Genomic DNA, 27,126 nt, shown 5'->3' with positions numbered 1-27,126 from the left:
GCCATTGGGAATGTGGTGTTTACAGTCACATAGATCAGGATGTGAGTCTTGGCTCTGCCACCTCCCAGCTGGCCACAGGCCTTCAACAGATCCCTTGACTTTGAAAAGCCTCAGCTCCCTCATCTGCAAGAATAGGAGTACGAGCTGAAGCCAACCTTCAGGGGCTCTGGGGTGATTAAACTTGGAAAGCCCTCAGGGCTGCCAGGCACCTAGCAAGTGCTGAATAGGTGTTAGCTCTGCAGTTTGGCTGTTCAGTTTCTATTGCTCCAGAGATGACAGGTCCCACCTCCTCTACTTGCACGAGGCCACGAGAGCTGGGGATTCACCTAAGGAAGGACCATGCTGCGACAATCTCTTTCTCAGCAACCAGTTGGTGTTTTGTTCCCTGTCACCCTAACTGTCCTGGGGGCCAGGGGGAGCAAGAAGAAGTGCCCCGGGTTCAGGGGAGGAGCGGGGGGTGGTGGAGGCAGTGAGTTACCTTCTAGACTGTTACTTCTCCACCTCCTGCCGCTGACACAGAGCTGACCTCCTGGGGTTGGAGCCTGGTGAGGCAACGGTGGTCACCGTTTCTTCCCAGGACTTCTAGCTGTTCCAAAAAGTCCTAATATGGCACACACGACTCCCATCTGCACCAGTGCATGAATCGGGCGTGTTTTGTGATGAGGGAGGAGGAGAAAGCTTGCCTCCGGCTGGCAGCAGCTCTGCAATGGGGGCGGGTAAAGACAGGAGGGAGAAATCCCGCGCGCGGAGGTGCCCACCTTCCTTTGGTCCTCTTCCTCCCTCAGTCTCTGGCTACCATGCAGGTAGACGCAGGGTTTATGCATCTTGGCCCAGAAAAGAGCTAGTCACAGTCAACCAACGTGATGCAGGGGAACATAATTGCACAATAGATAAATTTAGGCTGAGGCTGTCATCCCCATGTCCCTTCAGCCCCTTTGTGACGGCAAAGGGAAGTGTCTTTCTTCTGTTCACTGTCCATCTAATGAAGGGCACGCAGACATATGGCGTGGACTTACTGCGGGCTGGGCACAGCTCTAAAGCCCTTCACCGGCATCGTGTATCATCCTGTGAGGGGGCTATGGTCATTAGCCCCCTGTTAGAGACAACGTTCCTCCGTGAGGCTAGTAACTTGTACCCGTGAGCGGCAAGGCCGGGACTGGGACCCAGGCCACCTGGCTCCGGAGTGCGTACTCCACCACCAGGTCAAGTGGCCTTGTAGGTGGTGGGCTTCCTGTCCGTGGGGGTGACAGCGATCACTGAGGGAGCCAGACAGAGGTCTCCGCCATCTATTCAGTGTGTCGCCTGTGTCTCGCCTCGAACTGAGCACTCTGCCCACCTCATCTGCTGGCATGCTCATGACACCCAGCTGGAACAATTGCCTCACTTTACAGACAAACTGGAATTAGAGAGACTGGGTAACTGGCCGAGGGCTCCGGGCCGGTGAGGCTGGAGCTGGGAATCCAGCAGGCCTGCCTAACCCCACCCCCTAACCTCTTCTGAGCTTACCGGGGCTGCTTTCCAAGGGATTCCACTTCAGGGGGACTGGATGGCACGAGCTGGATTTCAGGGTCCTAGCTCATCTGAGCCCCCCATGCGCGAATTGTCTGACACATAAAGGGCAAACTCTTGAATGGAGCTGTTATGACTGGTTTCTAGGCCACAGTAGCCGTCATTACATTTTGGATGTTATAGTTAAGGAAATATTTCGCTTGGGAGACTTTTTTTCTCAGTGAGGGTTTCCTTCACTAGTTTTAACCCCTGAGCCCAACAATCCCTGTCGCCTTTTCCTATTTCATTTTCCTCTACAGCTCTTAGGCTTATCTAACATACCAATCTCTGGTTGGTTTGTTTTTTATTGTCTCTGTTAAAATGTAAGGTCAAAGAAGGCAGGAGTTTTGTCTGTTCTGTTCAGGCTCTGTCCCCAGGGCAGCACAGGACAGTGCCCGGCATACAGTAGGTGCTCAATAAATGTTGTTCCACGAATCAGTGCATGAACCGGCTTAAGACAACCGTGTTGTGGCTACAAAGAGATCAGGATGTGGTCTACGGAGTCTCTGGCCTCAGTGTGGCATTCAGGGGATACTTCCCTGTGTTTGTGACTGTTTTTTTCTGCCAAACGCAGATACTGAAAACTGTGGTCTCCAATAGTTCTGGCATTCTAGGAATCCTGAAGAGAAGAGGCCGGAATGAACGCTCCAGCCAGGGGCCATCGGACCAGTGAGGGACAGGGAATCCACTTCTCCCGGCTTGGTGAGAAGAGCCGGAGGGCAGGGAGCAGGGGGCAGGTGGTGACGGGGTTTGGGGGCCGCGGGGACGACGGGCGGCGGCTAGCAGCGCGAGCGGGGAGGCCCCGGAGCGGGCTGGAGCGCCGGCCTCTGCACCCCAGCGCCGCCGGGAGCCCTGCCCCAACCTGCCCAGCTTCCGTCTGACAACTGCAGGGAGGGGTCAGGGCCGGGGACTGCCGGGGGTCGTGCAGGTGGCCCTGAGTGCCGCTCCGCCAAGCCGGGGGCCGTCGGCAGCCAGCGCCGAGGCGTCGCGGGGCGACAGCGGAGGGACCGGGGGCGGCGAGGGGGGGGGCAGAGCCTGCGGCGGGGCTCGGGGACGTCACCGGGGGATCGGCGTGGGCGGAGCCGCACTCGGAGGGGGGAGGAGACCCGGGCGCGGAGGTGTTCCCGGGGGCGGGGGGCGGCGACCCGCGCCTATAGGTTCGCCCGGGACTCCTCGCGGGCACGGGGCCTTGGCCGGTTAGGCTCCGAACGGTGCGGACGCTCGGCGCCGTCTGTCCGTCGTCCCGCCGCGTCCCGCCGCCCGCACCTGCCTCGTGCACCTGCCGCCCCGCGCACCGCAGCCCGGCCTCAGCATGACGGACCAGGCGGCCTTCGACACGGATATCGTCACCCTGACCCGCTTCGTCATGGAGGAGGGCAGGAAGGCCCGCGGCACGGGCGAGATGACCCAGCTGCTCAACTCGCTCTGCACGGCGGTCAAAGCCATTTCCACGGCCGTGCGCAAGGCGGGCATTGCGCACCTGTGAGTCAGGCCTCCAGGCCGTCGGGCCACGCATGTCCTGTCTGTCTGTCCTGTTGGGGATCTGCTTGGGAGTCTGATGTGTGGTCCCCTGGCCCTCCTGCTGTCAGCCTGCCTGCCTGTCTGGCAGATGGGAGCGTCTGTCTGTCTCTCTCTTTCCCTCGTAGCCCCTCTCTCACAGAGCTTGTCCAACTGCACCCAAGCCCTGGTTCCCCCTCCCTTGAGCTTGGGAGTGCCCCCACGGGGGGACCTGGCTCACAGTTCACACCTGCCTCCATCCAGCAGCCCTCTCCCCTGGGCTGAGCAGCCTGCCTTTGCCCCCGCTCTCAGCCTCCTCGTGGTGAAACAGGCTGGCCAGGCTGAGCTCCTGGCCAGCCCACCATACCCAACTTAGCCTCACACAGGAAAGTGCCTGCACGGGTGCTTCTTTTCCCTTTCTCTCCTTTTCCCTTCTTTGCTCCCTCTGGAATTGGGGTCCCAAGTCAGGTTTCTGATTTAGTATCTCCTTGACCCTAAACAAGTCCCGTTAGGAGCAAAGGAAGCCCAGGGCAGGCTGGGAGGAAGCCTGCATGCCCAGAGCTCTCAGGAGCAGCCAGTCCAGCCCTTCTTTGTACAGCTGAGGGCCCTGAGGGCAGGGGAGATGAGGTGAGTGGGCCTGTTGTCCAGGCTGCGATTCTTTATGCCGCGTGTTGGACTTTATTTTTCAGAAGTCAGTTAAAACTCACCCAACTCTAAATCTCACCAATTTTATTTTTGATGTGAATTAAGAATCGTATCTCAAGAAGCCATTGCCTTCTGGAAAACCTGTTCTTGAAGCCTTATTTCTGTGCTTCTGGCTCCCCTCTACCCAGTCCCTGGAGAGAAGGGATGCCGATCCATACAAGGAGCAACCAGCGTTTTGTTCTCCCGGGAGAACAGTCTATAAGGGGCCTATAAGGGGATCTGATGAATTCATGGTTCAAACTGAAGTGTTTGCTCATGTCTTTGTTTTCACTCCTTTGGCAGAAAGTGGTTCTCCAGTGGCTTCAGGTTTTGCTTTAGCCATGTGGAGTTGACTTTCCTTTGTACGTGTTTCCAAATCACTGCTTGAAGAATTCACTGGTTCTGTTTAGTTCAACAAAATGTGTTGAACACCCACAATGTACAAAATTCTAGATGAGATTGAGAGATGAGAACAACAGAGCTTATGCTGTTAGACAAGTATGGAATTAGTTATAAAGCACAATAGAGATCCTGAAAGGTGCTTTCATAGAGGTACCAGAAATGCAATGTGGATGGATGCAAAGGATTGTGGGGCATCGAGATGAGCGTGGCAATGGGCAACGGTCCTAAGGCCTGATGGCTGGATAGCATTCAGTTGTGCAAAGAAATGTAAGGGGTGGGAAAATATTTCTGGAAAATGTGCTCCTTCAGTTTGACTCAAGCATGGAGCACATGTGGAGGGGTGTTTGTGGATGTGAAATTACAAGTGCATTGGGGAGCATCTGATAGCAGGGGTGAATACTTGATATTTTGGGGGGAGTATGCAAAGGGGAGAGTAAAAGTTTTTGAGTAGGTCAGTGGTATGATTAGCGACTAATCTGGGGAGGATATGGCTGGAAGTACAGAATTGGAAGAAAGAAAGCTGAAACATGGCGAGAACCCACTAAGGCTGGGGGGTGAGGAAAGCATTGGAGGGGAGAGCCTGGGGGAAAGAGAGAGCCTGGGGAAGTCTTGAGTGTGGACTGAGTGAGAAGGGCAGCCAGGTTCTCAAAGAGCAGGTTCTAGCAATTGAGAGCAGGGCCACACCATTAAAACACGAAGCAAAACAAAAACCAAAAATAGAATTCCAAAGCAGAAGCTGGTTTTAGAGGTTGGGGATGGATGACAAGATGATCCCAACATTTTGGAAACGTTGAACTTGAGGTGTTGGAGTGCTATCCAGTTGGAGGTGTTGTCCAGCCTGCAGTTGGATGGGCTTTGTGAAATTAGGGCAGGAAGCCCTTCCTCAAGATTTGGCCCCTGGTTTTTGGCACCTGTGCCCTGAGGCAGAGAGGAAGAGGAGAAGAAAATCAGGACCGGATTTCATAGAACAGGAACACGCACATTTTGGGGAGCAATGGAGCTGGGCTCCGAGTCCTGGCTCTGCCATTTAGCTTCTGTGAGGGTTTTGGCAATTGATGTAATAACTCTGAGCCTCGGTTTCCCCACTGGTAAGATGGAGACCGCTGTTTTTTTCAACCTCAGAGAGCTGTGTGAGGATGAGCTGAGTTCATTAAACAGGTGCCAATATTGTCATTATTTTCCTAGGCTGAAGATTATGATTATATATATTTTTGTTAATTGAGATACCTTTCAATTCTGGGCTGGCATGAACACAAGCAAAGGTTGGGGTTTGTGACCTGTGAAAGCTGCTCTGGTTGGCATCTCTTCTTCAAGGAATTTCTGCTCCGACCCTTGGATTTTCTGTCTGGGTGAACGGTTGGTCACTTACCTCGGCATCAGTCAATAACAGGTCATGTTACCTTCAACTTTCGTGATAAGGATTAAATAATAATCTGCCTTCCTTTCTCTTCAGTTGGGTGTTCTGAAAATGAGCTCATTCACTTGGTTCTTTTGCGTGGTGTCCAGCCTGCGGCCTGCTTCCCGCTGCCTTGTTGACACGGGGAGGAAATGCTAAGGAAGCTTTCTTCCTGGGAGTAGCCCTGCCTCCAACCCTGTGTCTTCAGAAATGTTGCTGAAGGCGGCTTTCCCCTGATCATCATAAATCACAAACTTTACGGCTCATCCATTCTAGAAATCATGTGCAAATGGCAGCCATGTTGTTCTCAACGGAGCCCCACAGGCATCCGCTAAGTAAACTTTGGCTGATGCGGGGGGAGGGGGAAACCAGGACCTCTGGACCAGTTTGTCAGACTACTTCTGGAAGTCACCCAGTGCAGAACTGTGTCACAGGTAACTGGCAACAAAGGAAAGCGCTTGAAGTTTGCATTTGACCAGAGTCCTACTGGGGAGAGTATTTCATTTGAAATGCCTAGACATTTCACTTCATTTTTATTCAAATTAGTTGGCCTGGCAGTCCAAGCAGTTCAAGGGTGGGAAGCATCCTGTGAGGGGCTGAGCCCTTTTGATTGTTCCTTTTTAAACCCCTAGAGACACAAGAGTTCTCTTTCTGGAGTTTGGGAGCAAAAATCAGTTTGAAGAGCTGCTTACCTACAATACCTCTTCTTGCCCTTGTACTGTAAACCTCACCAAAAACTTGGAAAAAAGCTATGTCGCTTTAATTCGTATAACAGGGAACTCCTAAATGAATAATCCTTTAACTCATATAAAAGGACAGGTTAAATTTGGCCAGTATTTTAAAAGCCCTAGAAATTTGGATTAAATATTAGCATTGTGTTTGAAATTTGCACATGATTTCTAGAATGGATGAGCCGTAAAGTTTGTGATTTACGATGGATTTGAACTCCAGTGAGCTAGAGTCCCAGCCCATGGAGTAAAGCCAGTAATGTTCCCTTTCCCTCTGGGTAACTTGAATTTAGGAAAAGCTTCCTTGGCAGATCAAGTCACCTGCTCAGTCAAAACGAATGTCTCTGTCCCTGCATGATCAGTGCCCAGCTGCTACGGAGCCCTTCTCGGGGCGGGGTGGAGGAGGGAGTTTAGCCTAGAGGTTTACAGCTTGCTTGAGTCAACCCATTTTCTTCACCCTTTGGCTCGTTTCTTTTTCTCCACTGATTGTAAGGCGTAGTTGGCTTCTGGAAGGCTTTTTTGACAGTTGGATGATGGTTTCCCCACATCCCTGCAGCCTCAGTTGCTTTCTGATTTGGGCCCCAGGGAACAGCACACTGGGGAACAGATCTAAGAAAGAGTCTGGTGGTGTGTGAGAGGGTGTTTGGTGCCGTGCCCTCCTGTTCATAACAGCTGGTACAAAAGTTGCTTCTAAACCAGGCCAGGCTTCCGGCCTCTGCTGGGCAATCCTGGAGTCTGCCTAGAATTCCAGTTTAGGGAACACAGTTGATCTGTTTTGCAAGCCCTAGTTCAAGTGGCCAGGCAGAAGCATGGGCTCCTCCCTAGAAGCCAAGGCCCGTATCTGCTACCAGTTCTGTAGGCCTGCAGGTGACTCTGCTCTCTCCTTGTGGCCATCGGAATACACAGGGAAGGCTCTTCGTCATTTATCCTTTGGGGCCTTTGAGTAATGATGACTGATGAGAATGCAGAAATTTCTTGTTTCAAGCGGGTTTCTGAAAACTTGGGGAGAAAATAACGCTCTCTTCAGCTAATTAGCTCCTGGAGGATATTTCTGAAGGCTTTTCTCCTCTGTCAGAGTTGGAGGAGTCTTGCCTGCTTCTGGCTTTTCACTGAGCTGTGGAAACCTGTTCCCTCAGGGACACCTTGCAGCTCTTGTGCGGGCCCCTCCTGCGGTGTGTTGGAGAAGCCTGACTGAGCATTCGCCTGGCCTGGCTCCTCATCCCTGAGCAAGTAAGGCAGGGCAGTGTGACAAACATGAGTCACGGCTAACTTGATGTGACAAGACAAAACGCAGGGAATACCCAGTGATGGGGTATAAACTTGGTTGTAATTACTATGGACATGGTGATCTGGGAACTCATTCTCCTGAACCCTGATTCTACTTTAGGATCACTTTCCTTTGCCTTTAAGACCGTCTTACCACCAGGTCTCACCAGGGGAAACCCTCCCACCAGATGTCCTAGGAAAGTTAGAAAGTACCTGAATTTTGAGTTTGAGGGGCCCAGAATATTCTATCTCCATAGTGTTTGTTTAAATTAATTTTTTTTTTTAATGCTTCACAAGCAACTGGGGGATAGTTGGAAAAGGGTCCTGGTTAGAACAGAGGAGGGACCTTCCATGGGGTCAAGAGGAGGGGGAGAAAGGTAACTACCCGACCTTGAGGGAGCCAGAGAGGGGGAGGTGGCCGGTGATCTGCAACAGTTTGGCAGGAAAGATGGCTATTTCGGTGCCACGTGTAGCGAGTGTCCCCAGAGTGTCCCTCCCGCAGTGTGTTACATGGTGCACTCGACTCCCATTACAGACAGGTGGTGCACCCTGTGTAACCCAGAACCCCGGAGCAGCAGTGAGGAACCTGGCTGGTGGTCTCGACCATTCCAAAGCACTTACTTGTTTACTAGAATATGAATATAAATATCAAGCACTTACTTGTTACTAGAATATAAGCTCTGTGAGGGCAAGGATCTCATCTGTCTTGCTCCGCACTGTAACCCCAGCCCTGAGAACAGTTCCTGGAGGATGATAAATACTGGGACATGAAGGAAAACTCACACAGGCCTCTAGGAAGCCTTTGAGAAAAAAGGACCATGGCCGGACTTCACCTGACATAGGCCTTTCCCACGCCTGTCTCTGGGGCCCCGTCCCTCTGCCCTAGCCGCCCGGCCTCTGTGGAGCTGTCTTCGGAGGCCTCCCCCTCTGGGCACTGTGCCAATGGCCTCCCCCGGCTCTCCAGCGTGTGGAATGACTTTGAAAGTCGGTTGCTCCTATATTCATTCCTTCAGACTCAGGTTTTTGCTTTCCTCGGTGAATGCCATTCATTCGTGCGGCAAATATTTATTGAGGGCCTACAGTGTGCTGGAAGCTGGGACACAATGGAGGAAAACATACCCTCTGTCTTCCTCATCGGAGCGAAGGATAAACCGACCATGCTAACAGGATGGGGGGTGAAGCCTGGGAGTCTCCGAGACTCTTCCGCCCCTCCCGCAGCAGGTGCAGATCCCTAATGAGGGCTCCCTTGAGAGAGCAAACCGAGGTAATTCACATTTTTTCTCACCTGTTAGATGCCAAGGGCTGTGCTAAGCCCTTTGCACGTCTCACCTCATGGAATCCTCTAGCACCACACAAAGTATCCTTGCCTTCAGTGGGCACACACACCCGAGGAGACAGGACAAGTGACTTGCAGAGGTGAGGTCTGAGCCAGGTTCCTGTCAGGAAGCTCAGGCTCCTTTCCATCAGCCTGTTCACCTGCCTGAATTAGCAGTGCCTTTCAGTGAGGACATCTCAGGCGAGGAAGGAGCGACAGTTAGGGCCTGTGGGGCCAGCGAGGGAGATGTATTTGGGTTGGTGGCCCTGCCAAGCCCTTCTCGTTCCACCCAGAATTTGGCTGCCTTCTTTCTCCACCGGCATCGGCCTCAGGATTGAGGTGAGAAAAAGAGTAGGTGGAAGGAGGACGGGGCTACAGCTGCAAGTGTGGCAGACCCTTGGTCTTTTACTCATGAACGAGGAGCGACATGGCGGGAGGGGGAGCACTGGGCCCCGGGCTGGCGGGACGAGATGCTCTTTCCAGGGGGGGCAAGGGAATGACGTGAAAGCGACACTGGAGGTGGGCTTGCCGTGAAGCCGGAGTTACCTTCTGGAGCCAATCAGGCCAGGCCAGGCCAGGCGTCTGGGTTGGGACAGTCCCTGGTGTTGGCTGCGTTTTGTTCAGCCAGAGACAAGCGAGTTCTGTCTGTCGACAGAAGATGCATCTGCAGGAGTTGAAGCAGGGGCCGCTGGGACCACTGGTTCCCAGGCGAGTGCTCCTGACCCTGTCAGCCAAGGCCCCTGTCCTGGCCCTTCAGCGGTTGGGCGACGTCTTCCATCTCCTGCCGACTCTTCTCTGGGCTGTGCCCCCTCTCTCGCAAACGGTTCCCCTCCTTTCAGTATTCCTGTTCGAGCCCCGCTAGTCCAGCCTGCCTCTTCCTCCATTCCCACAAACTAGGCTGCATTTTGCACGAGCCACTCCAATTCTGGGAATTCTGCAGCCACCGACTTACAGGTACCTTGAAAGTAGAGTAGAGACTCCAGACTTTTCACGCCGGCAGCCGGAGGACTCCTGCCAGCGAGGGAGGCCTGGCCCGGGAGGGAGTCGGAGCGAGCTTCTCGCCTCTGCTCTGCTTCTCCACTTTGGACAAGCCCGTCGGTGTCTGCGAATGAGCTTCCTTCTCTATAAAATGAGGTGGTGGGGCCAGTCTGTATTGTCCCTTAGGAACTTTTCAGCTATGACATCATAGCGTCCCTTGGCTTAGCTCACAGCTCAGGCTCCCTCCTACCCAGAAGTTTTCCTTGCTTGCTGTACCTCTCAGCTGATTGATTATGTGCTAACCTGTGTATTCAAGGGTAAAAACTGGTTTTGGGGGGAGGTGAAGAAAAATCAATCTTTTTAATATATGAAGTACAGATACACACTATACTTGTGGGGGTAAAATTTCATGGAGGAGTGTGATTAGGGAAAAAAAGCTAAAAAGTCTTCTTAGAGGCCATTGAAGAAAGGTTGAGAAACATGGATTTACCCACAAAGGTGTGCTGGGTACTTGACATACTGGACAGGTGAATATTTGCTCCTTGTTAGGAGTCAATCTAGGGGAATGACCATTCTTCTTGTTTTGTTTCTCCCAAACCACGTGTCTTCTTTTCTGTCTTCTGAATTCTACTAAACACCTGCTTTCAGTGGGTTTAGAGGTGCATTGGCATATCCTGGTGGTCATGGCTTATATTTTTGTGACTTTTCTTCCTTCTAGCTATGGAATTGCTGGCTCTACCAACGTGACCGGTGATCAAGTGAAGAAGCTGGATGTCCTCTCCAATGACCTGGTTATTAACGTGTTGAAGTCCTCCTTTGCCACCTGCGTTCTTGTGTCAGAAGAAGATAAGCATGCCATTATAGTAGAGCCCGAGAAAAGGGTGGGTCTGCATTTCTACTGTGGGGGGAGGGTGTTCAGTGTAACCATCATCCTAGCTTTATAAATGGCCCCACTTGCTCAGCCAAGCTAGAGTCCTAGGAATCATCCCGTATTTCCTCCCCATCAGTTACCATTTCACAGATTCTGCCTTACTACCATATCTCACATCTATCCTTTACTGTCCATGCTACCACCATAGTTCATGCCATTATTACCACCCCCCCATGTACTCAAGCGTTAGAGAGACTCATATGTACTCATACTCATCCCCACCCCTAAATTTTTGTTTTCATGTTCAAGGTTCTTCAAAGTCTGCCTTCTGTTAACTACCTCTTTTTTCTTCATCTCCACCCACCAAATCGCCAACCTTCCCATTCACCTTTCTTGCCAATCTAAACTGCTCTCAGTTTCTATCATTGATTTATGGATTATAATCCATGGGGATTCCATTAATTTGATTGCTCTTTGAAGGCAGAGACGGATTATATTCTTTTCTGTATCCCGGCATCTAGCATAGTACCTGGCAGCTTGTAGGGGCTCAACAATAAATTGTTGTTGAAAAAGTGAATGAAAGAGTGTAGCCAGCTTTTGAAGAAGAACAACAATCATATGATTAAAAAAAAAAAAGTTTGAGATGTGATGTGAAGTTCTGTGGGCTTACCATCTTTCCCTGTTTGAGATGAATTGGGGACCAGAAGGAGTAGCATTAGAAAAAAGCAATTGGAAGATGAATTTAAAGAGGTTGCCTGATACCCAGTTTTGACCTTTATAAGAAGGGTGGGGAGCCACATCTGATTAGCTTGTTTTACATCATTCCTAAAATACCACTTCATGATTCAAAGTTCATGTTTTTCTCTGCTGGGCTTCCCCAAGGTAGTTGGCAGTTTTAGGCATGTGGATTGAATTTTGTGTTTCATATCCTCTATCAGTTACCCCAAACTTCCCTGACTATAATGTGCCTCGATAATAGGCATGTTTCTGTTTTCCAGATGACAGTTTCCTCTGCATGGGCCAGGGTGATTTGTTAAGAGCAATAGGTCAGGCAATCAGAGAAACCTCTTAATTTGATGCAGAACATTTAAAAACCACATCTTAAAGTGGCCAGTCTGGAGATGGAAAAATCCCCAGTGGTATTCAGGTTAACTCTCTCTTAAAAAAAATCTCTGGGACACCTGGGTGGCTTAGTCAGTGAAGCATCGGACTCCTGATTTCTGCTCAGGTCATGATCTCAGGGTTGTGCGATGGAGCCCCACATCTGGCTCTGTGCTGAGTGTGGAGCCCGCTTAGGATCCTCTCCTTCTCCTTTTGCCCCTCCTGCCCGATCCCACACATGCACTCTCTCTAAAAAAAAAAAAAAAATCTCTGCTTTGTAGCACATACCAATTTCTACTGTGTAAATATGCCCCATAGTTTATTTCAAGCTACCAACATGACATCACTGAAAGCAGAGTTTGGGAAGCGATGTGCACAATTAGGTCTTGGGCACATATAACAACCAGCTCTAGCACACCACTGAAAATCTGGTTCACAGAATGAAATTTTGGTAGTCCCATTACGACAGAGGGTTATGCCCTTTGGGAATCACGGTAGGGTTGTCTTGGGAACTCTGTGCACTGCAGCCGTGTGTCAGCTATAAGACGTGCATGAGAAGTTTTTTCAAATAGATCTTAATGTTATCTTTGCTTCAGCTAAGGAATTGTTACCTTTTTTTTCTTTCCCTTGTGAATAAGGAGAAATTAGTGACTAGCCTCATTTCTTTTTTTCCTTTGGCTGCCAGGAAACTCAGATCAAAATTATGATTCATCTATATCAGCAGTGTAGGAAACTATGACTTATTTTTCTGTTTCATCATCTTCATCTAGACCTGCTATTCTAAGTTATGTTTTCTCTGCCTAGTGATCCTTTGGGACAGATGTTTTGTTTTTTCGTTCTGTATGCCACCTCATACCTTCTATGACAGGCAAATCAGATTCACATTTCTTGAACTTTCTCCTAGATTCCCTTGTTTTATCCCCTTTGTGTATGCTCTTTGTTTTGTTATAATTTTAAAAGTAAAGTTGTATTTCCTTTTTTTTTTTTGCTCAGGGTAAGTATGTGGTCTGTTTTGATCCCCTGGATGGATCTTCCAATATTGACTGCCTTGCGTCCATTGGAACAATTTTTGGCATCTACAAAAAGGTAAAATGTAATATATCGAGCCCCTGGTTTGAAATAAAAAGTTAAGGTTGACATCCAATACTATTTCACTTTTGGTGGAGTGGGCAGAATGTAGGTCATGAAACTCTCTGAGGCTTGAGATAGGTTTATATCTCAGGTTCTGACTTTTCCAGCCTTAACTGCTTGCTGATGATCCATTAAGTGGTTTAAAAGAAAATATAGTAAAACATGGGTGGGAAGAGAAAGATACTTCACTTTTTTAACTATATCTTCCTTATGATGGAAAATGAGAATAAAAATAAGAGACAATATAGATTATAGTGATCATACTGTGTGAACTGAGAATTATGAGTATAACAAGAGATTATTTATGTCAAAATTGTCCTTTAAATTGTCTGAATCGGGGTCTGCAAACCAAGACTCGCTGGGGCTAAATCCAGCTTGTTTTCTGATATGTATAGCCTGGGACCAGAAAATACCCCCTTTTCATTTTTATATGGCTGAAAAAAAGTCTAAAGACTAATATTTTATGACCCATGTCATTCATATAAAATTTAATTTTCACTGTCCATAAATAAAGTTTTAATGGCATATGGTCAACTCATTTGTTCCCATATTGCCCTTGGCTGATTTTGAGCTGCGCCGTCAGGGTAAAGCAGCTGTGGTAGAGATGGTGATGGTAAAGCCTCGAATGTTTACTGTCTGTCGCTTTGTGAAAAGGTTGCTGTGCGCTGGTGCAGCTTGGGACCCGGACTCCTGCCCTGGGTCTTTCTCACCTGTGCGAGCCTCTCCTTCCTTCTTTTTCTTTGTGCATGTGTGCATGTGCGTGTGTGTGTGCACGCACGTGTGTGTGTTGGAACAACTCAAGTACACAGAGAAGTGAAAAACAGAATGAATACCCATGGGCCCATCGTAAACATTATGAAATCTAAAATACGTCATCTTGGCTTCAGCCCTTCTTGTGTTATTTTAGAAATAAAACCTCACAGACGTGGTTGAGCCTGAGCCCGTTTCTTCATCTCAGTGGATGAGGCAGCTTAGTTCAGCTGGTCTCTGAGTTTCCTCCCAGCTCTCTTGTTCCAGGAGACAGAGGCCACAGCTTGAGATGCGAGACCACAATTCGTACCTTATTTCTCAGAGTGACTTGTTGTCTAGTATTACATGTAATCTCCTTCCAAACACATGGCCGCCACGGGGTGGTTTTCTTTCATCACTAGAATGGATTTTGCCCTTTTGTCTTGGCCAAGAGGCAGATCCACATCGAGATCAGTTTGAGTAATAGAAGGTTTTAATGCTCATAACAAAAAGGCAAAGGCAACAACTCAGCTATTTTCCAGGTCAGACCATGAAACATACCATTCCTGTTATAGACATGGAGGGAGGTCATTTTCCCTACAAAGTATCAAATCTATAGTAGAGAGGTTCCCAGCAAAATTCTTCCTGTGAGGGAAGCCTCCTGCTTAATGACTTAACCAAAACTACAGGGGTGCTGATGTTTGCCTGCCCCAGTCTCCACCTCAGCCCCTCAGGAAAGACTTTTAAGGAAAGAAAAATCCCTAGAAAACTGAGAGCCAGAAAACTAGCTATCACCTAAAAAAAATCAAACCAGCTTGCAGTAGCAGCTTGAGTTATGAATGCTAAAACTCAACAACAAGTCTCCATGCTCTTCTTAAGAAACCTGAAGTGGCTCTCTGAAAAGACTGGGAAAAAAAATGAGTGTGACACCCACCTTTATGCCATTGCAGTTTTTAAACATCTTACTGATTGTTTGAAACCATTTGAAGGCTTATGGGGCGTAAACATTGATGTGTCTGATGCTTCAAATGACACATTTCCTGCTTTCTGCATCGGTGGTTCTGGGCTAGAAGTCATCTCCTTAGGCCACAGCATTGGTAACTGAACCTGGCAACAGTGATCAGGCCTTTCCCATGTGATGCCTGGAAACAGGTTCCAGAGGTGTCTCAAAGGGGCACATGGTCCAGTGTCCCAGAGAGTTCCTGCCGAGGAGACACCCAGAAGGGGTAGAATTCTCCTGAGGTTGAGCGACTATCATGGTTAGAATGTTTGTCCACATATTGAATCAACATATCTCCCTATTGCTCATTTGGCCTTTTAGAGCATCCGAAAATAAGGTTTTTTTTGTCTTTTTGTTTTAACGTGTTTGGAAATGGCTTTCCTGCCCTGTCCTCCCTTCCTTTTAAAAAATATTTTTTTAAGCTAAACATCTTTTGTATGAGAAGATTTTAGACCTCTCTCTAGTGTGGTCACCCTATACTGGACATAATCTAATTTGTAACATCTTTTAAAAATATCCAGTCCCCACAACTAAACACAGAGTTTCAAAAGTGCTCTAGCAGTTTCAGAATCCAGTTCAAGTCCTTTAACTGAGCACAGCGAGACTTATACACTTACTAATTAATAACCATATGGAATGTAGCTTCTGGACAGTGACACTTGCAGTTCTATGGGATCTCGGGCAAGGTAACCGTGAGCCTCTTGTTTCCTTATCTGTAAAGGGGAGGTACTGAAAATTAGGAATAATGACCTGAAAACAGTACCTGGCACATAAAAAGTGCTTGATTAAGTATTAGCTATTAATATTACTTGTTTTGTGTATTAATATCCAGTGGACAGTATCAGAACTCTAACTTAAGGAAGGAATGAAAGGAGGGAGGGTGGAAGGAAAAGAAGGAAGGGAGAAGAAAATTACTGGTTTTCATAACTAGAAAGCCCAATGGATAGATTTGCTTCAGGTGCCGCTGCATTGAGGGCCTCCGACCACGCCATCAGGAGACACTTCCTCTCTCTACTACGTTCCTCCTCTCGGGCGAACGGTAGCCAGCAAGGCCAGGCTCACACCCAGCCCTCCCAGTAAGTCAAGCGGAAGATGCAAGCCTCTCTTCCAACAGTTCCAACAGGAATGTCATCTCACTGGATCTGATTGGCTTGGCTTAGGTCACGTGGCCATGCTATAGCCAATCACTATGGCCTGAGGCAGGCGATGATTTAGTTGGCCAGGCCCGGGTCATGTGCCCACCCGAGAGCGGAGAGCAAGGGAGGCGGTATCTTAAGGAGATTAACGTGCAGTTACCAGCGGAAGGGTGGTGGATGCTGGCCAGGCAAAACCAGCCCATCTTCACTGCCGATTATAAACTCCTTGAGGGCAGGACATCGTCTTAATGTATGTTTTGTAGGCTAGTGGCCTAGCGCGATAGAAGGTGAACAATATTGGCTGAGTTATGGGGGACTCCGAATGCTCTGTGAGCCCTTGTGACAAGACAAGGGGGATACCCACATCGACCAGATTTTCTCCTCCACCACCTCAAGTCTCCAGAATCCATGGTGTCTTCCTCTATACCCCTTATGAGGTGGTGGGAAATAAAACAAACCAGTACCTCCGACAGGTTGTGGCCCAGGATAGGCAGAGAGAGGTAGGGTCTAGGAGCTTTCTAATTTTGCCAAGGGCTTTATGGGACTTGGTGGGTCCACGAGCACCTGCATGAGAATGTGATGGATCCCTGGACCAAAGGCCTTCCCTGCTGGGGTTTGAAGGAAGGAATTCATGCATTCGAAAGATCAGGCTAGGGGCGCCTGGGTGGCTCAGTTGGTTAAGCGACTGCCTTCGGCTCAGGTCATGATCCTGGAGTCCCTGGATCGAGTCCCGCATCGGGCTCCCTGCTCGGCAGGGAGTCTGCTTTGCCCTCTGACCCTATCCCCTCTCATGTGCTCTCTCTCATTCTCTCTCTCTCAAATAAATAAATAAAATCTTTAAAAAAAAAAAAAAAAAAAAAAAGAAAGATCAGGCTAGGAAAGAATTCCTCCTCATCCACGATTCCATGGCATTATTTTCTCTTTGAGTGTGTGGATCATAGGCAATGTTACCATTTCTTATTCTGTGGCAGAGAGTAAGATTATTAGGTGACAACATTTCAGGAAAGGCTGTTCGCTCCTGCACCTTTGGCACGGGCAGGGGTGGATGGTTCTGGGTGAGGTGGATCTCTGAGGGATTTTTCTTAGGGCAGAAGCGATTATTCCAAGCCTTTAGGGGCTCCCAGCCAACTCATTTGTCTACATATTGCTGGTCTGATTTCTCACGGCCCTGGCAGGGTTAAGTAGTTGTGATAGAGGATAGTTAGAGGCCCGAGTCCTCCCCTGTGTCACTGGCTTTGAAGGAAGCTGGTTCTGTTTTTAAGGCTGGGCATTGGTAAAATTTGGAGTTTGGGTAAACAACTCAAATTTTTGATAGTATGTTTAGTCTTGTGTTTAGATGCAATGCACTATTCTGTGAACACAAAGCAAACTAAATCAAATAGCTTGACCTAACCCAACCAACCAACCAACCAACCAACCAACGAGCCACCTATGTGAAAACCATTTATTAAACACAAGGAGTGGGGATGAGGGGGAAAAGGAGAGAAATGTCCTTATGACTCTGCCTTTTACATAAACTTCAGTGTCAGAGTCACGTATGGTGCACAATAAAATGCAGATTCTCAGGAACACCCCCCCCCCCCCCCCCCCCGCCTTTAGAAAGTCTGGCTTAGTAAGCCTAGGCTACATCCCTGGGATATGCATTTTTAATAAGCGTCCCAGGTGATTCTGATGCATGTGGTCTCTGGACCACACTTTCAAAAAAGTTCCAGGAAAGGGGCGCCTGGGTGGCTCAGTCATTAAGCGTCTGCCTTTGGCTCAGGTCATGATCCCAGAGTCCTGGGATCGAGCCCCACATCGGGCTCCCTGCTCGGTGGGAAGCCTGCTTCTCCCTCTCCCACTCCCCCTGCTTGTGTTCCCTCTCTCGCTGTGTCTCTCTCTGTCAAATAAATAAAATATTAAAAAAAAAAAAAAGTTCCAGGAAAAAAATTACCAGGAATGTTTTTGCTGGGATGACCTCCATTTCCAGCATTGTGATATAGATGCTCATACTTGTTTTTAGCTACTGGAATCTCTGGTTGGGGAAGGAATAAATGAAATTGGCAGAAATTGCCCGTTTTCGTTTCTGTTTAAATTCCAAGTAGGGTATTCAAGCTGAAAGATTTGTTTGGGGTTGTTTTGAGGACCAAAGAAGCCAATCAAGTGTTAATAAAGAAGATCATTATCTTCTTATCATTATCAACCCTTGACTAGGAGCTATGCCCTTAAGGTGTCCCCTTCCTTAGTATCAAACTGTGGTCACATGACCCACTGGATTGTGTTTTTAATGAAACAAAATAGGAAAGATTAGAGTGCATGCTATGTTCTAAGCGTAAGCATTTCTTTGTGTAGTTGTGTGTGCGAGTGTGTTGGTACTGGTTTGTGGCATAAATGTATTTTTTACTGTGGGTGTGGTAAAAAAAATGGAAAGCAGCTGCCCTACCCTGTCCTGACTCTGGAGAGCTAGTCCAAGTCCCCACCTTTCTGAGAATTGCTTGGATGCGTGAGTGTCCACTGAGGCACGTGCCGCAACTGGCAAGAACTCATAAAATCGATTTCCTCGCCAGACTAGCAGTCCTGCAGCCCAGTCTTAATATGTTTAAACAAAGATGGAGTAGGCAGGTGGAAGACATTGATGCCGTAATACGATTAAATTAGTGGGAGCTGGCAAGAAGGCATGCTCTCTTTTGAAAGTGATAATGGAGAAATGAGGGAATATCAAATTAGTAAAATTGGAGGAGGACCCTGATTGGAAAGAAGGATCCAGATGCAGGAAATCTGCCGTATGGGGGCGGAGAGGCTGCCGTGGTAATATAATCAGGATATTACTGATGTGTGGAGGAAGGCCCCGCTGGGAAGATACCCAGTTGCATTAGGAGAGCGCACCTTGATAATGCATCTTGCTAATGACTGAACTGGAAAAAAGAAACACAACACAAAACAAAACAAAAAAACATGTTGTTTTGTTTTCTTTCTGGTCCTAGAGTTCAACTGATGAGCCTTCTGAGAAGGATGCTTTGCAGCCGGGCAGGAACCTGGTGGCTGCTGGCTATGCCCTGTACGGCAGTGCCACCATGTTGGTCCTGGCCATGGTGAATGGCGTCAACTGCTTCATGCTGGACCCGGTGAGAGACCCCGTGGGAGGTTGGGTGCTTGGCTGGGGACTGTTCGCAAGGCTCTGTTATTTGTGTGGGCGGGTGAGAGGGGGTATGTAGAGGTGGGAAATGAGGCCCACAGAGGGCCAGAGATGATGGAGTGGGCAAAGGGGTGGGGGAGATGGAGGAACCACGTGTACATCATGAGAAGATTACTGAGGTGAGAAATAATATAATAATATGGAATAATAATATTCCAGAGTATAAGGGGGGTCTTTGTTCCAAGATTAATTCTGTAGAACAGACATTATTCAACTGACTCAAATGCCCACTGAGTCCAGGCAGGCCATATAAATGAATGAGGTGTGCTGGGGAAGGAAGGCCAAGGGCAATGGTGGGGGCGGGGGTAAGCTGGAGAGGTCTAGCGGTTGTTACTATTTGGGAATAGGGGCTCAGTCTTGCCAAGGCTTCCAGTGTCTCAAGTAACAGTGGATTAAAAAAAATGTATTATTTCTAGATTTGTAAAACATGTGCTAGCCAACTAAAACACATTTATGGACCAGGTGGGGCCGGTAGATGGTCTATTTGCCACCCACTATGTCCATGACTAGCTTGTTTTGCAGAGGTGAATGGGTGTCCCAACTGATGCAGTGGATTGCCTTGTTTCTTCAAACATAGCTACCAGATCATTTGATGTTGTGCATACGCAGATGAACGCTCTGTGAATGCTTGCAGTTTTGGTAAGGCTTTGATAAACTCAAGGAAGAGAAAATAAAGAATGAAATGAAGATAAGTCCTCATTCCACCTTAGAGAGAAAAGCTACTTAGTGGAGAGGAGCCCAAGGTGCCACGAAAAATATTCATCAACAGCTTGAATTTGTGGATGATTTCTTCCACGTGTGTATTAATTGGAGTTATTTATTCAGGTAGATGACAGTTCCAATGGAGCTGATGAATTGCGGAAAGAAGTCTCCTTATTATATTTGGCCCAACTCAACCTACCGTTGAATATAGAATTCAGTAGGCGGGCACATTCATCATGCACTTGATCCAGTGCCCCAAAGGGAAAAGAATTGGGTTTATAAATACCTTTTGGTTTTAGACATGTCCTCCTATGACAGTAATGAAACTTTATTAATTCGGCGCTTTTTGTGGACACACGGAACACAGGGTACACACGGCTGGCTGGAATCGGGCGGGAGACAGGTATAGCTCCTGGTGAGGCCCCGGGCTTCGTGTGCGTGGCAGGTCGTAGCAATGAGAATGTAGGCTGCCTTGGCCCCCTGTACTCTTGCACAACTGGACTTTGGCTCCTTGGAAGTACCAGCGCTTAATAAATAAACAAAGGTAGGAGAACAACACTAGATTAAGCCTCCAAGTGGGGCGACCTCAGGGGAACATAGTGGCAGAACCGGAGCAAAGTTCACCCTGAGCCCAGTGCACAGTTTCTGGAATCACTGAAGTCTGCAGATGTATGGCTTTGCTAGAGATTTACTGCTTCCCCAGACATTCTTCTAGTGACTTCTCTGTTACCTTTGAGTTGATGGACCTGTAGAAAAAATGAAATCTTTTCTTGTCTCCAGGTCATAGACCGGTGTCTCTGGGAGTCAGTTTCTGTGTATGTGATAGGCTTTTGCCACTCCGAGTCCTAATGGCCCCTCAGTGTTTGGAAGAACAGTGCAGGCCCGCTGTCATAGTCCCCTGCTGGGGCCGCCATCTCATTAACCCACTGCTCCCCCCGCTGCCTGCAGGGCGAACCTCAGGACCCCTTCAGCGCTTTCTATTCATTTTGGCTGGCGGTTTCTGCTCAAAAGACGGAGACAGCTATATGTGCGTTTCCAGCAGGCTTGAACCCTCAGAAGGCTCTCAGACTCTTGTGTGTGCGTGCAGGAGACTTTCCTCCTTCACGTCTTGGGTGCTCTGGCCAGGTGCCAGGGCAGGGCGTCGGAAAGCATGGCTGCAGGAGCTCTGCAGCACCCACTGGGCGATGGCTTGCTTTCAGGTCTTCTTCTGTAAAGATACCTAGCTAGTGAGTTCGTTTTCTGATTATAAAAGAACATTTCTGCAGAACTGTGGCCAGAATTTTTGGAAATACAAAAAAAAAAAAACAAAAAACAACAAAAAACCATAAAAGAAAAAAAGAATCACTCAGGTGAAACCTTGCAGTGACCACTGTTAATTCTAGTCTTTTTCTCCTTCCCCTCTTCCATCCTCCTTCCTGCTCTCCTAGTCCTCCTTCTGTCCCTCCCTCTCTTCCTTCCTTTCTAGGTCACACTCCCTACCTGCAGGAAGGACTCTCTGCGATGGGGGTAAATGGCTGGGGCACCTCCTTTCTTCTTAGCTCTTGCCTCCAGGGAGCAGCCCCCTCCCGACCAGGGCAGAGCTTCAGTCAGCCTCTTCTCAGGACACGTGGGAGCTCCAAACAGTCCTCAGTCCCGGGCAACAGGACCTAGGTGACGCTTTCTCTCCAGATTCCGGTCTCCTCTAAAGCACCTCAGCCCCAGAGGCATCAGCTCAGCAGTGGAACTTGGTGGCAGGACCGAGTTCTGAGAAACGTGTTGCAAATCAGCGAGCAAAAGCACCCAGGGTTACAGAGGCTGGGAGTCCAGACTCCGGATTCTCTTCCCTTCTGCGGCAGCACAGAGAAGGGACACGTCATCACGGCAGAAATGGAAAGCCGAGAGCACTCCTGAGCACGCCGGTGTGACTCCGTGCCCACCTCTCCTCATACCCCACCTCCTGGGTGCACCAGCAGAATTTTTTTTTTTTTTTGCAAAATTGTATATTGCTTTGGACGCACATTTCCCCTGCCCCCCGGGGGGCACAGCTGTTTATTTTTTGTTATTTTATTACTATTTTCTCATCCTGATAAGTGTACTCTTTAATCCCCATCCCCCGTTTCCCCACCCCCCTGCCCACCCTCCTGTCTGGTAACCAGCAGTTCGTTCTCTATAAAGACTCTCTTTCTTGGTTTGTCTCTCTCTTTTTTTTCCTTTGCTCATTTGTTTCTTAAATCCCACTTGAGTGGATGCACAGTTCTCATTCTCCCTCAGGTTTTGCTGCTGTGTTAGGTATTTCTGCCCTCCCTACTTTTGTCTGTTTTCTTTCTTCTTTTACTGAAACCATTTGAAAGCCCAGTCAAGAGTTTCGATCCCTGGCATCTGCAGCAGCCTCTTCTCTCCTCCTGTTTCCTTTTCGCCCACTGACTCTGCCCCGGCCCTGTTCACAATTCCTGGAGTGGCAGGTCGGGGACAGGGTGTCCCAGGGCTGGGAGAGGCACCTTGTGCCCCCAGCCTCAGGACCCCGGGCGCAGCGCAGCCTGGCCCCGGAGGAAGTGGCTCATCACCTGTCCGTCTCCTTCCCTTTCCCAGGCCATTGGAGAGTTCATTTTGGTGGATAAAGATGTGAAAATCAAAAAGAAAGGAAAAATCTATAGCCTCAACGAGGGCTATGCTAGGGAGTTCGACCCTGCCGTCACCGAGTATGTCCAGAGGAAGAAGTTCCCCCCGGTAAGTGAGGGGCTCTGTGGGAGGGCCCCGAGTTATGCACAGATCTGTTGGTTCATGATTTACCCTGGAGGCTAAAGGTGGCAGGGATGGCAGGGGCTTGGACTCCAGTGTGCACCGACCCCATGGCGAGGTTCCCACCTCGTACTGGGGACTGGAACTCCTGCCCTCGGATGTCAAAGTCCGAGGGTCCGTTTCAGCCTCTGCCGCTTTCTGCTGGCAGGAGAAAATCAGGACAATAAAGTCAGCCAGATGAGTGAGTCCATGGCAGTAAAACATTTTGCTTCTGTGGTCCCCGATCTCGGATGGTACAGAACACGGTTCTCGTACCCAGGTGCCTGCCCTGGGGTGGCCAATGGATTTCTGTTCGCCATCTCAAGATTACGAGTGTCCATCTTGGTACCTTTCTGAAGAGGTTTCAAATCACTGAATACAAAGAGAAGAAAGGGTTGTTTACAGAGCTAGTTTTATGTAGGAATATCCAATTTTGTCATCCTCTTCAATGCCTTTGAAAGCTGCTATGTGATGAGGAGGAAGCCCAGACCTTGTTAGGATGACATTCAGGGCCTCCTGGCCGGCCCCAGGCTCTCTTTCTAGCTTATCTCTCCTTCCACCTTACCCTGCTTTGCCTTCCCACCCGCTGAACCCTGCACACACAAAGTGCACCGGCTTCCTCCCCAGGCCCCAGGCAGATGGCATCTGCCTCTCTGGGTTGCTGTGCTTTGCTTGGGCAGGTCCCACGCCCCCTTGCCCGGCTCCTTGGCTTTGCAAAGTCCTTCTCAGCCTGCAAGGTCCTGCTGAAAGGTACGATTTTGTGATGCCTGTTCCAACCCTGTAGTCAGAATCAACGACACCCTCCTGGGGGACTTCTGTAGGTAATTTGACCCTATTATGAGAGGTGTAAGAGGCGGTCTGTTTCTGCTCCTGGGGCTCAGGATTTTCATCACATTTCCTAGCGCAGCTCCAAACACGCACCTTGTAGGTGCTCATTAAATAAATGATCATTGAACCAGATGAGCAGAGAGGACGCAGAACTCTCTTTTCCATGACCCTAATTATTGTTGGTCTCAACCTTGCAGGATAACACAGCCCCTTATGGGGCCAGGTACGTGGGCTCCATGGTGGCTGACGTGCACCGCACCCTGGTCTATGGCGGGATCTTTCTGTACCCTGCGAACAAGAAGAGCCCCAATGGAAAGGTAATCAAATCCCCTGAAAAGCTGTTGAGAGGTGCCTGGGTGGCTCAGTCTTTAAGCGTCTGCCTTTGGCTCAGGTCATGATCCCAGGGTCCTGGGATCAAGCCCTGCATCAGGCTCCCTGCTCAGAGGGAGTCTGCTTCTCCCTCTGCCACTCCCCCTGCTTGTGTTCCCTCTCTCGCTGTCTCTCTGTCAAATAAATAAAATCTTTAAAAAACAAAACAAAAAAACGTGGTTGAGAAGCAGTGGATTCCATTTGCAGCCCAGGGGATTTGATATAGGGAAGAAAGAGAGATTACAGTAGCTGTTATATTGCTGTTATGCTCTGCAGTACGATACTGAGGATATCTGTGGGATATTCTTTTCTAGATTGGAGGCTGTCTTAGTTAAAGCCAGGTGATACCAGCTCGGAATGGTCTCGTGAGAGCCCTTCCATTGCTAAAGATAAGTAACAGTGTTACGGTCAGGATGGGTGCTTCCAGTGGGTGGCCTGGGCAAAATGAATGCCATTCACAATGTGAAATGAAACAGTTCAGCTTCATTACCAAGGCAGAAAATCAAATATGTATCCAAATAGAGGTTTCCTTTGATTGCTTTCAAAAGGCGTAAAATAGAAATAACTAATGAGCTGACATTGGCTGCTTGGAAAATGATACCTTCCTAGGGAAGGAAAGAATGTCTGGGGAAACCTAGAGCTTTCAGGTGAGCTGTCAACCACCGAATGCACTGATCTAATGCCGACAGCGTCCCAAGGCCGTGGGGTATGGGGCGGGGGGGGGGGGGGGTTGCTGTGCTTGCTTACTCTGGCTAAGGGACAGCCCACTTCTCTTCCACACCGTGACAATGTCTTTCCTTCCCAAATATTGTCCCCTTGCTTTCCCCAATAGACAGATTGTCTTTTTTTTTTTTCAAATGTGAGAGAAGGAATGGGAATAAGAATCCCCTTAAGATAGTTAAAAATGTGTATGTTCCAGATATATTCAGATGCCTCTTTACAGCTGGTGGTGTCTAGTTCATTGAAGGTATTCTTATTTACTTAAAACACCACTCTTGCCATCACCACCTCAGGCATCCCAACCTATGTGATTAGCCTACTCTGTCGCACTTTTCTTTAATGCCTCAAAAAATTGTGTCTTAACACGAATATTGAGGTTCCTCCTTTTTTTTTTTTTCCTGTTTTGCAAATCTGGCCATGACACCTGTATGCAAATACAGCCAGGAAACACCTGCAAGAAGCTGTCTGCTCAATATGCAGACTGCATGAAAATGCAGACAGTAAAAAAGTTAATATTTAAAAGTAAATGCCGAGATGTATAACATACTCAATCCCAACCCCCGAAGCCTTCGGAGAATTATAAAAGGAATGTGTACAGGGTTGCAAACAATATTATACTGTTTGGAGAAGCCGGTCTGCTTTCCAGATGTCTGCAGCCAGACACGACCATGGACGTTTAATGCTTTTAGAATAGGCAAAGCTCCATCCAAAACACACAGAGTCACTCATTAGGTCCAGTTTCCGTGCTATAAAGAGAAGGGAACCATCAGTTCTGCCAAAATGTCATTCAGTCCTGAGTCCAGGTGGTCTGTCTCACATTCGCATCAGGCACTCTGTTGCTGGCTGTGGCTTGATGAATGGTTTAATTTAACCAAATGGTTAAATTAACCACTAGGTCTTAAGAGGCAGCCTTGGGGGTGAGGACTATTACAACCTCACAGAAGGAAAGGGAGAGTATCGGTTACCTTGAAAAGTCCCACCAGCTCTGCACTAGTTTGCTATAGAACGCATCCCTTTTTTTTTTATGTAATAATGAGCGTGCTGCTCGTGGCTCTTTTTTCCAGTTGAGACTGCTATACGAATGTAACCCAATGGCCTACGTCATGGAGAAGGCGGGAGGATTGGCTACCACTGGGAAGGAAGCTGTACTGGACATTGTTCCCACTGACATCCACCAGAGGGCGCCAGTCATCTTGGGGTCGCCTGAAGACGTGAAGGAGTTCTTGGAGATCTACAAGAAACACGCTGCCAAATGAACTGGCCTTGCCCACACCAAAAAGAATTGCCATTTATCAGGACCTTTTGTCTCCCACAGTGCTACCGCTTTCTGGCTCCACACATTCCTAGACAGCAGAAATAAAAAGCATGGATATTTTCACCATCAGAAGCTGTGTAGTACCTGGTGCTGCTGTTCTATCTCAGTAATGCCACTGGGCATATTTTGAGTGGGTGGGGGAGAAATAAACATATCCTTTCTAAAAAAGAGTCTTCCTTGCTTTGTGTCAAATAATAGTAGTAGTGGTAATAATAGCAGTGAATGCATATCACAATAGATAACTCATTTAATTTTCACAACCTTATGAATTAGGTAGTCTATACAAATAACCCCTTTCACAGATGACAGAATGGAGAACGGAGAGGGGAAGTCATCTGCCCAAGTTTCCAGCCAGTGAGCGGCTGCGCGGGGATATGAACCCAGGTAGTCTGGCCAGGAAACAGAGTTAATGTATCGCGTCTCCTGCGTGTTGTTCGTTCAGGTCTGAGCGCACAGAACTAACCTGGGCAGAGCTGTTTACACCTTCCTGGGTATTGGACTACCCATCTATGACCTGTTGGCCTCACATGTGGGTGTAACCCTCTGAGTCGCAAATGAAGGCTTACTACTCAGTGGTGACTTTTCTATAAAAACCATAACACTCTGTTGAACAACAAAGCCTAGTCATTCCTAAGGTCTAACCATAAGGAAAAAGATGCATTATAAAAGGAAATACAATTTGTTGCCAGCAAGTATATTTCTCACTAGGCTCTCTATATAAGCAGTTTCTCCCTTAGCTGACCGTGGACTAGAATCCCAAGATCATAGCAAGTTATCTGTTAAACATCTGTGGACTTTCTTGAGCTCTAGATTTAGGCATATATGATCATATATAATATGTTATTTGCTATGTAGATATATAAATTAATATATTAAATAATCAGATGTTTAACATTTAATATTTTAAATAATTTATTCAAGTATATTTAATGTATTAATATGTTAAAATATAGATTATATATTTACTTGTGAGCTGCCCTTCACTGGTGAGGATGAACGGATGGTGCTTGCTGAGCATTGTGTGGAGGCCTGGCAGGAACCCAGGTCTGTTGGTTCTCAGGCTCCACGTGTCATGCTGTTCCTAAAATGGGAGCTCCCTCCTACTCCTAATCAAAAACACATAATGTTCTCTTTGCAAAGGAAAACACCCCCTTTAGCCACTCAAATATTTGGCTGCTAGGGATTTTCTAATAGGTTCCTCAGTAATAGCATTCGCAGGATTTGTAGAGGTCCCCATGCCTCCCTGCTGCCACCTACAGGTCTGATTTTGGTTCTTAGAGGTTCCATAGCCATATTCCTCATGTTCCAAGTTAAAATCATGCCTGGATGTAAGCCTAGATTCGAAATATTTTAAAGTATATCAGTAGAAGAGTTTCTCCACAATGGCATGCTTGCTGTTTTGTGTCTTTCACCAAAAGCTAAGTCCAGTTTGACTTGAAGCACCTGTCTGTCCTGGCTTTGCCACCATGCTATGTCAT

The 27,126-nt window shown here is 48.2% G+C and overlaps 1 protein-coding gene across 1 annotated transcript; it reads left to right on the top strand.

Moving 5' to 3' along the window:
* Positions 1 to 2,624: 2,624 nt before the first annotated feature.
* Positions 2,625 to 25,816, top strand: FBP1 (fructose-bisphosphatase 1). Its single transcript, XM_032392903.1, has 7 exons — positions 2,625 to 3,030; positions 10,533 to 10,695; positions 12,780 to 12,872; positions 18,746 to 18,886; positions 22,228 to 22,365; positions 23,442 to 23,561; positions 25,398 to 25,816. The coding sequence occupies exons 1-7, from the start codon at positions 2,861 to 2,863 to the stop codon at positions 25,587 to 25,589; spliced, it is 1,017 nt and encodes a 338-aa protein (XP_032248794.1). The 5' UTR covers positions 2,625 to 2,860; the 3' UTR covers positions 25,590 to 25,816.
* Positions 25,817 to 27,126: the final 1,310 nt, after the last annotated feature.

Source organism: Phoca vitulina, unplaced genomic scaffold (assembly GCF_004348235.1).
Source record: "Phoca vitulina isolate PV1807 unplaced genomic scaffold, GSC_HSeal_1.0 scaffold70, whole genome shotgun sequence".
In the NCBI taxonomy this organism is placed as follows: Eukaryota; Metazoa; Chordata; class Mammalia; order Carnivora; family Phocidae; genus Phoca; species Phoca vitulina.
This window is presented reverse-complemented; position numbering and strand designations above follow the sequence as displayed.

Bases quoted from the DNA above. Each gene is read 5' to 3' on its own strand.
- FBP1 (XM_032392903.1), top strand. From the start codon at position 2,861: ATGACGGACCAGGCGGCCTTCGACACGGATATCGTCACCCTGACCCGC. The intron at 12,873-18,745 runs GTAAAATGTAAT...TTCTGGTCCTAG, and splicing joins TTTTTGGCATCTACAAAAAG to AGTTCAACTGATGAGCCTTC. The intron at 23,562-25,397 runs GTAATCAAATCC...TCTTTTTTCCAG, and splicing joins AGAAGAGCCCCAATGGAAAG to TTGAGACTGCTATACGAATG.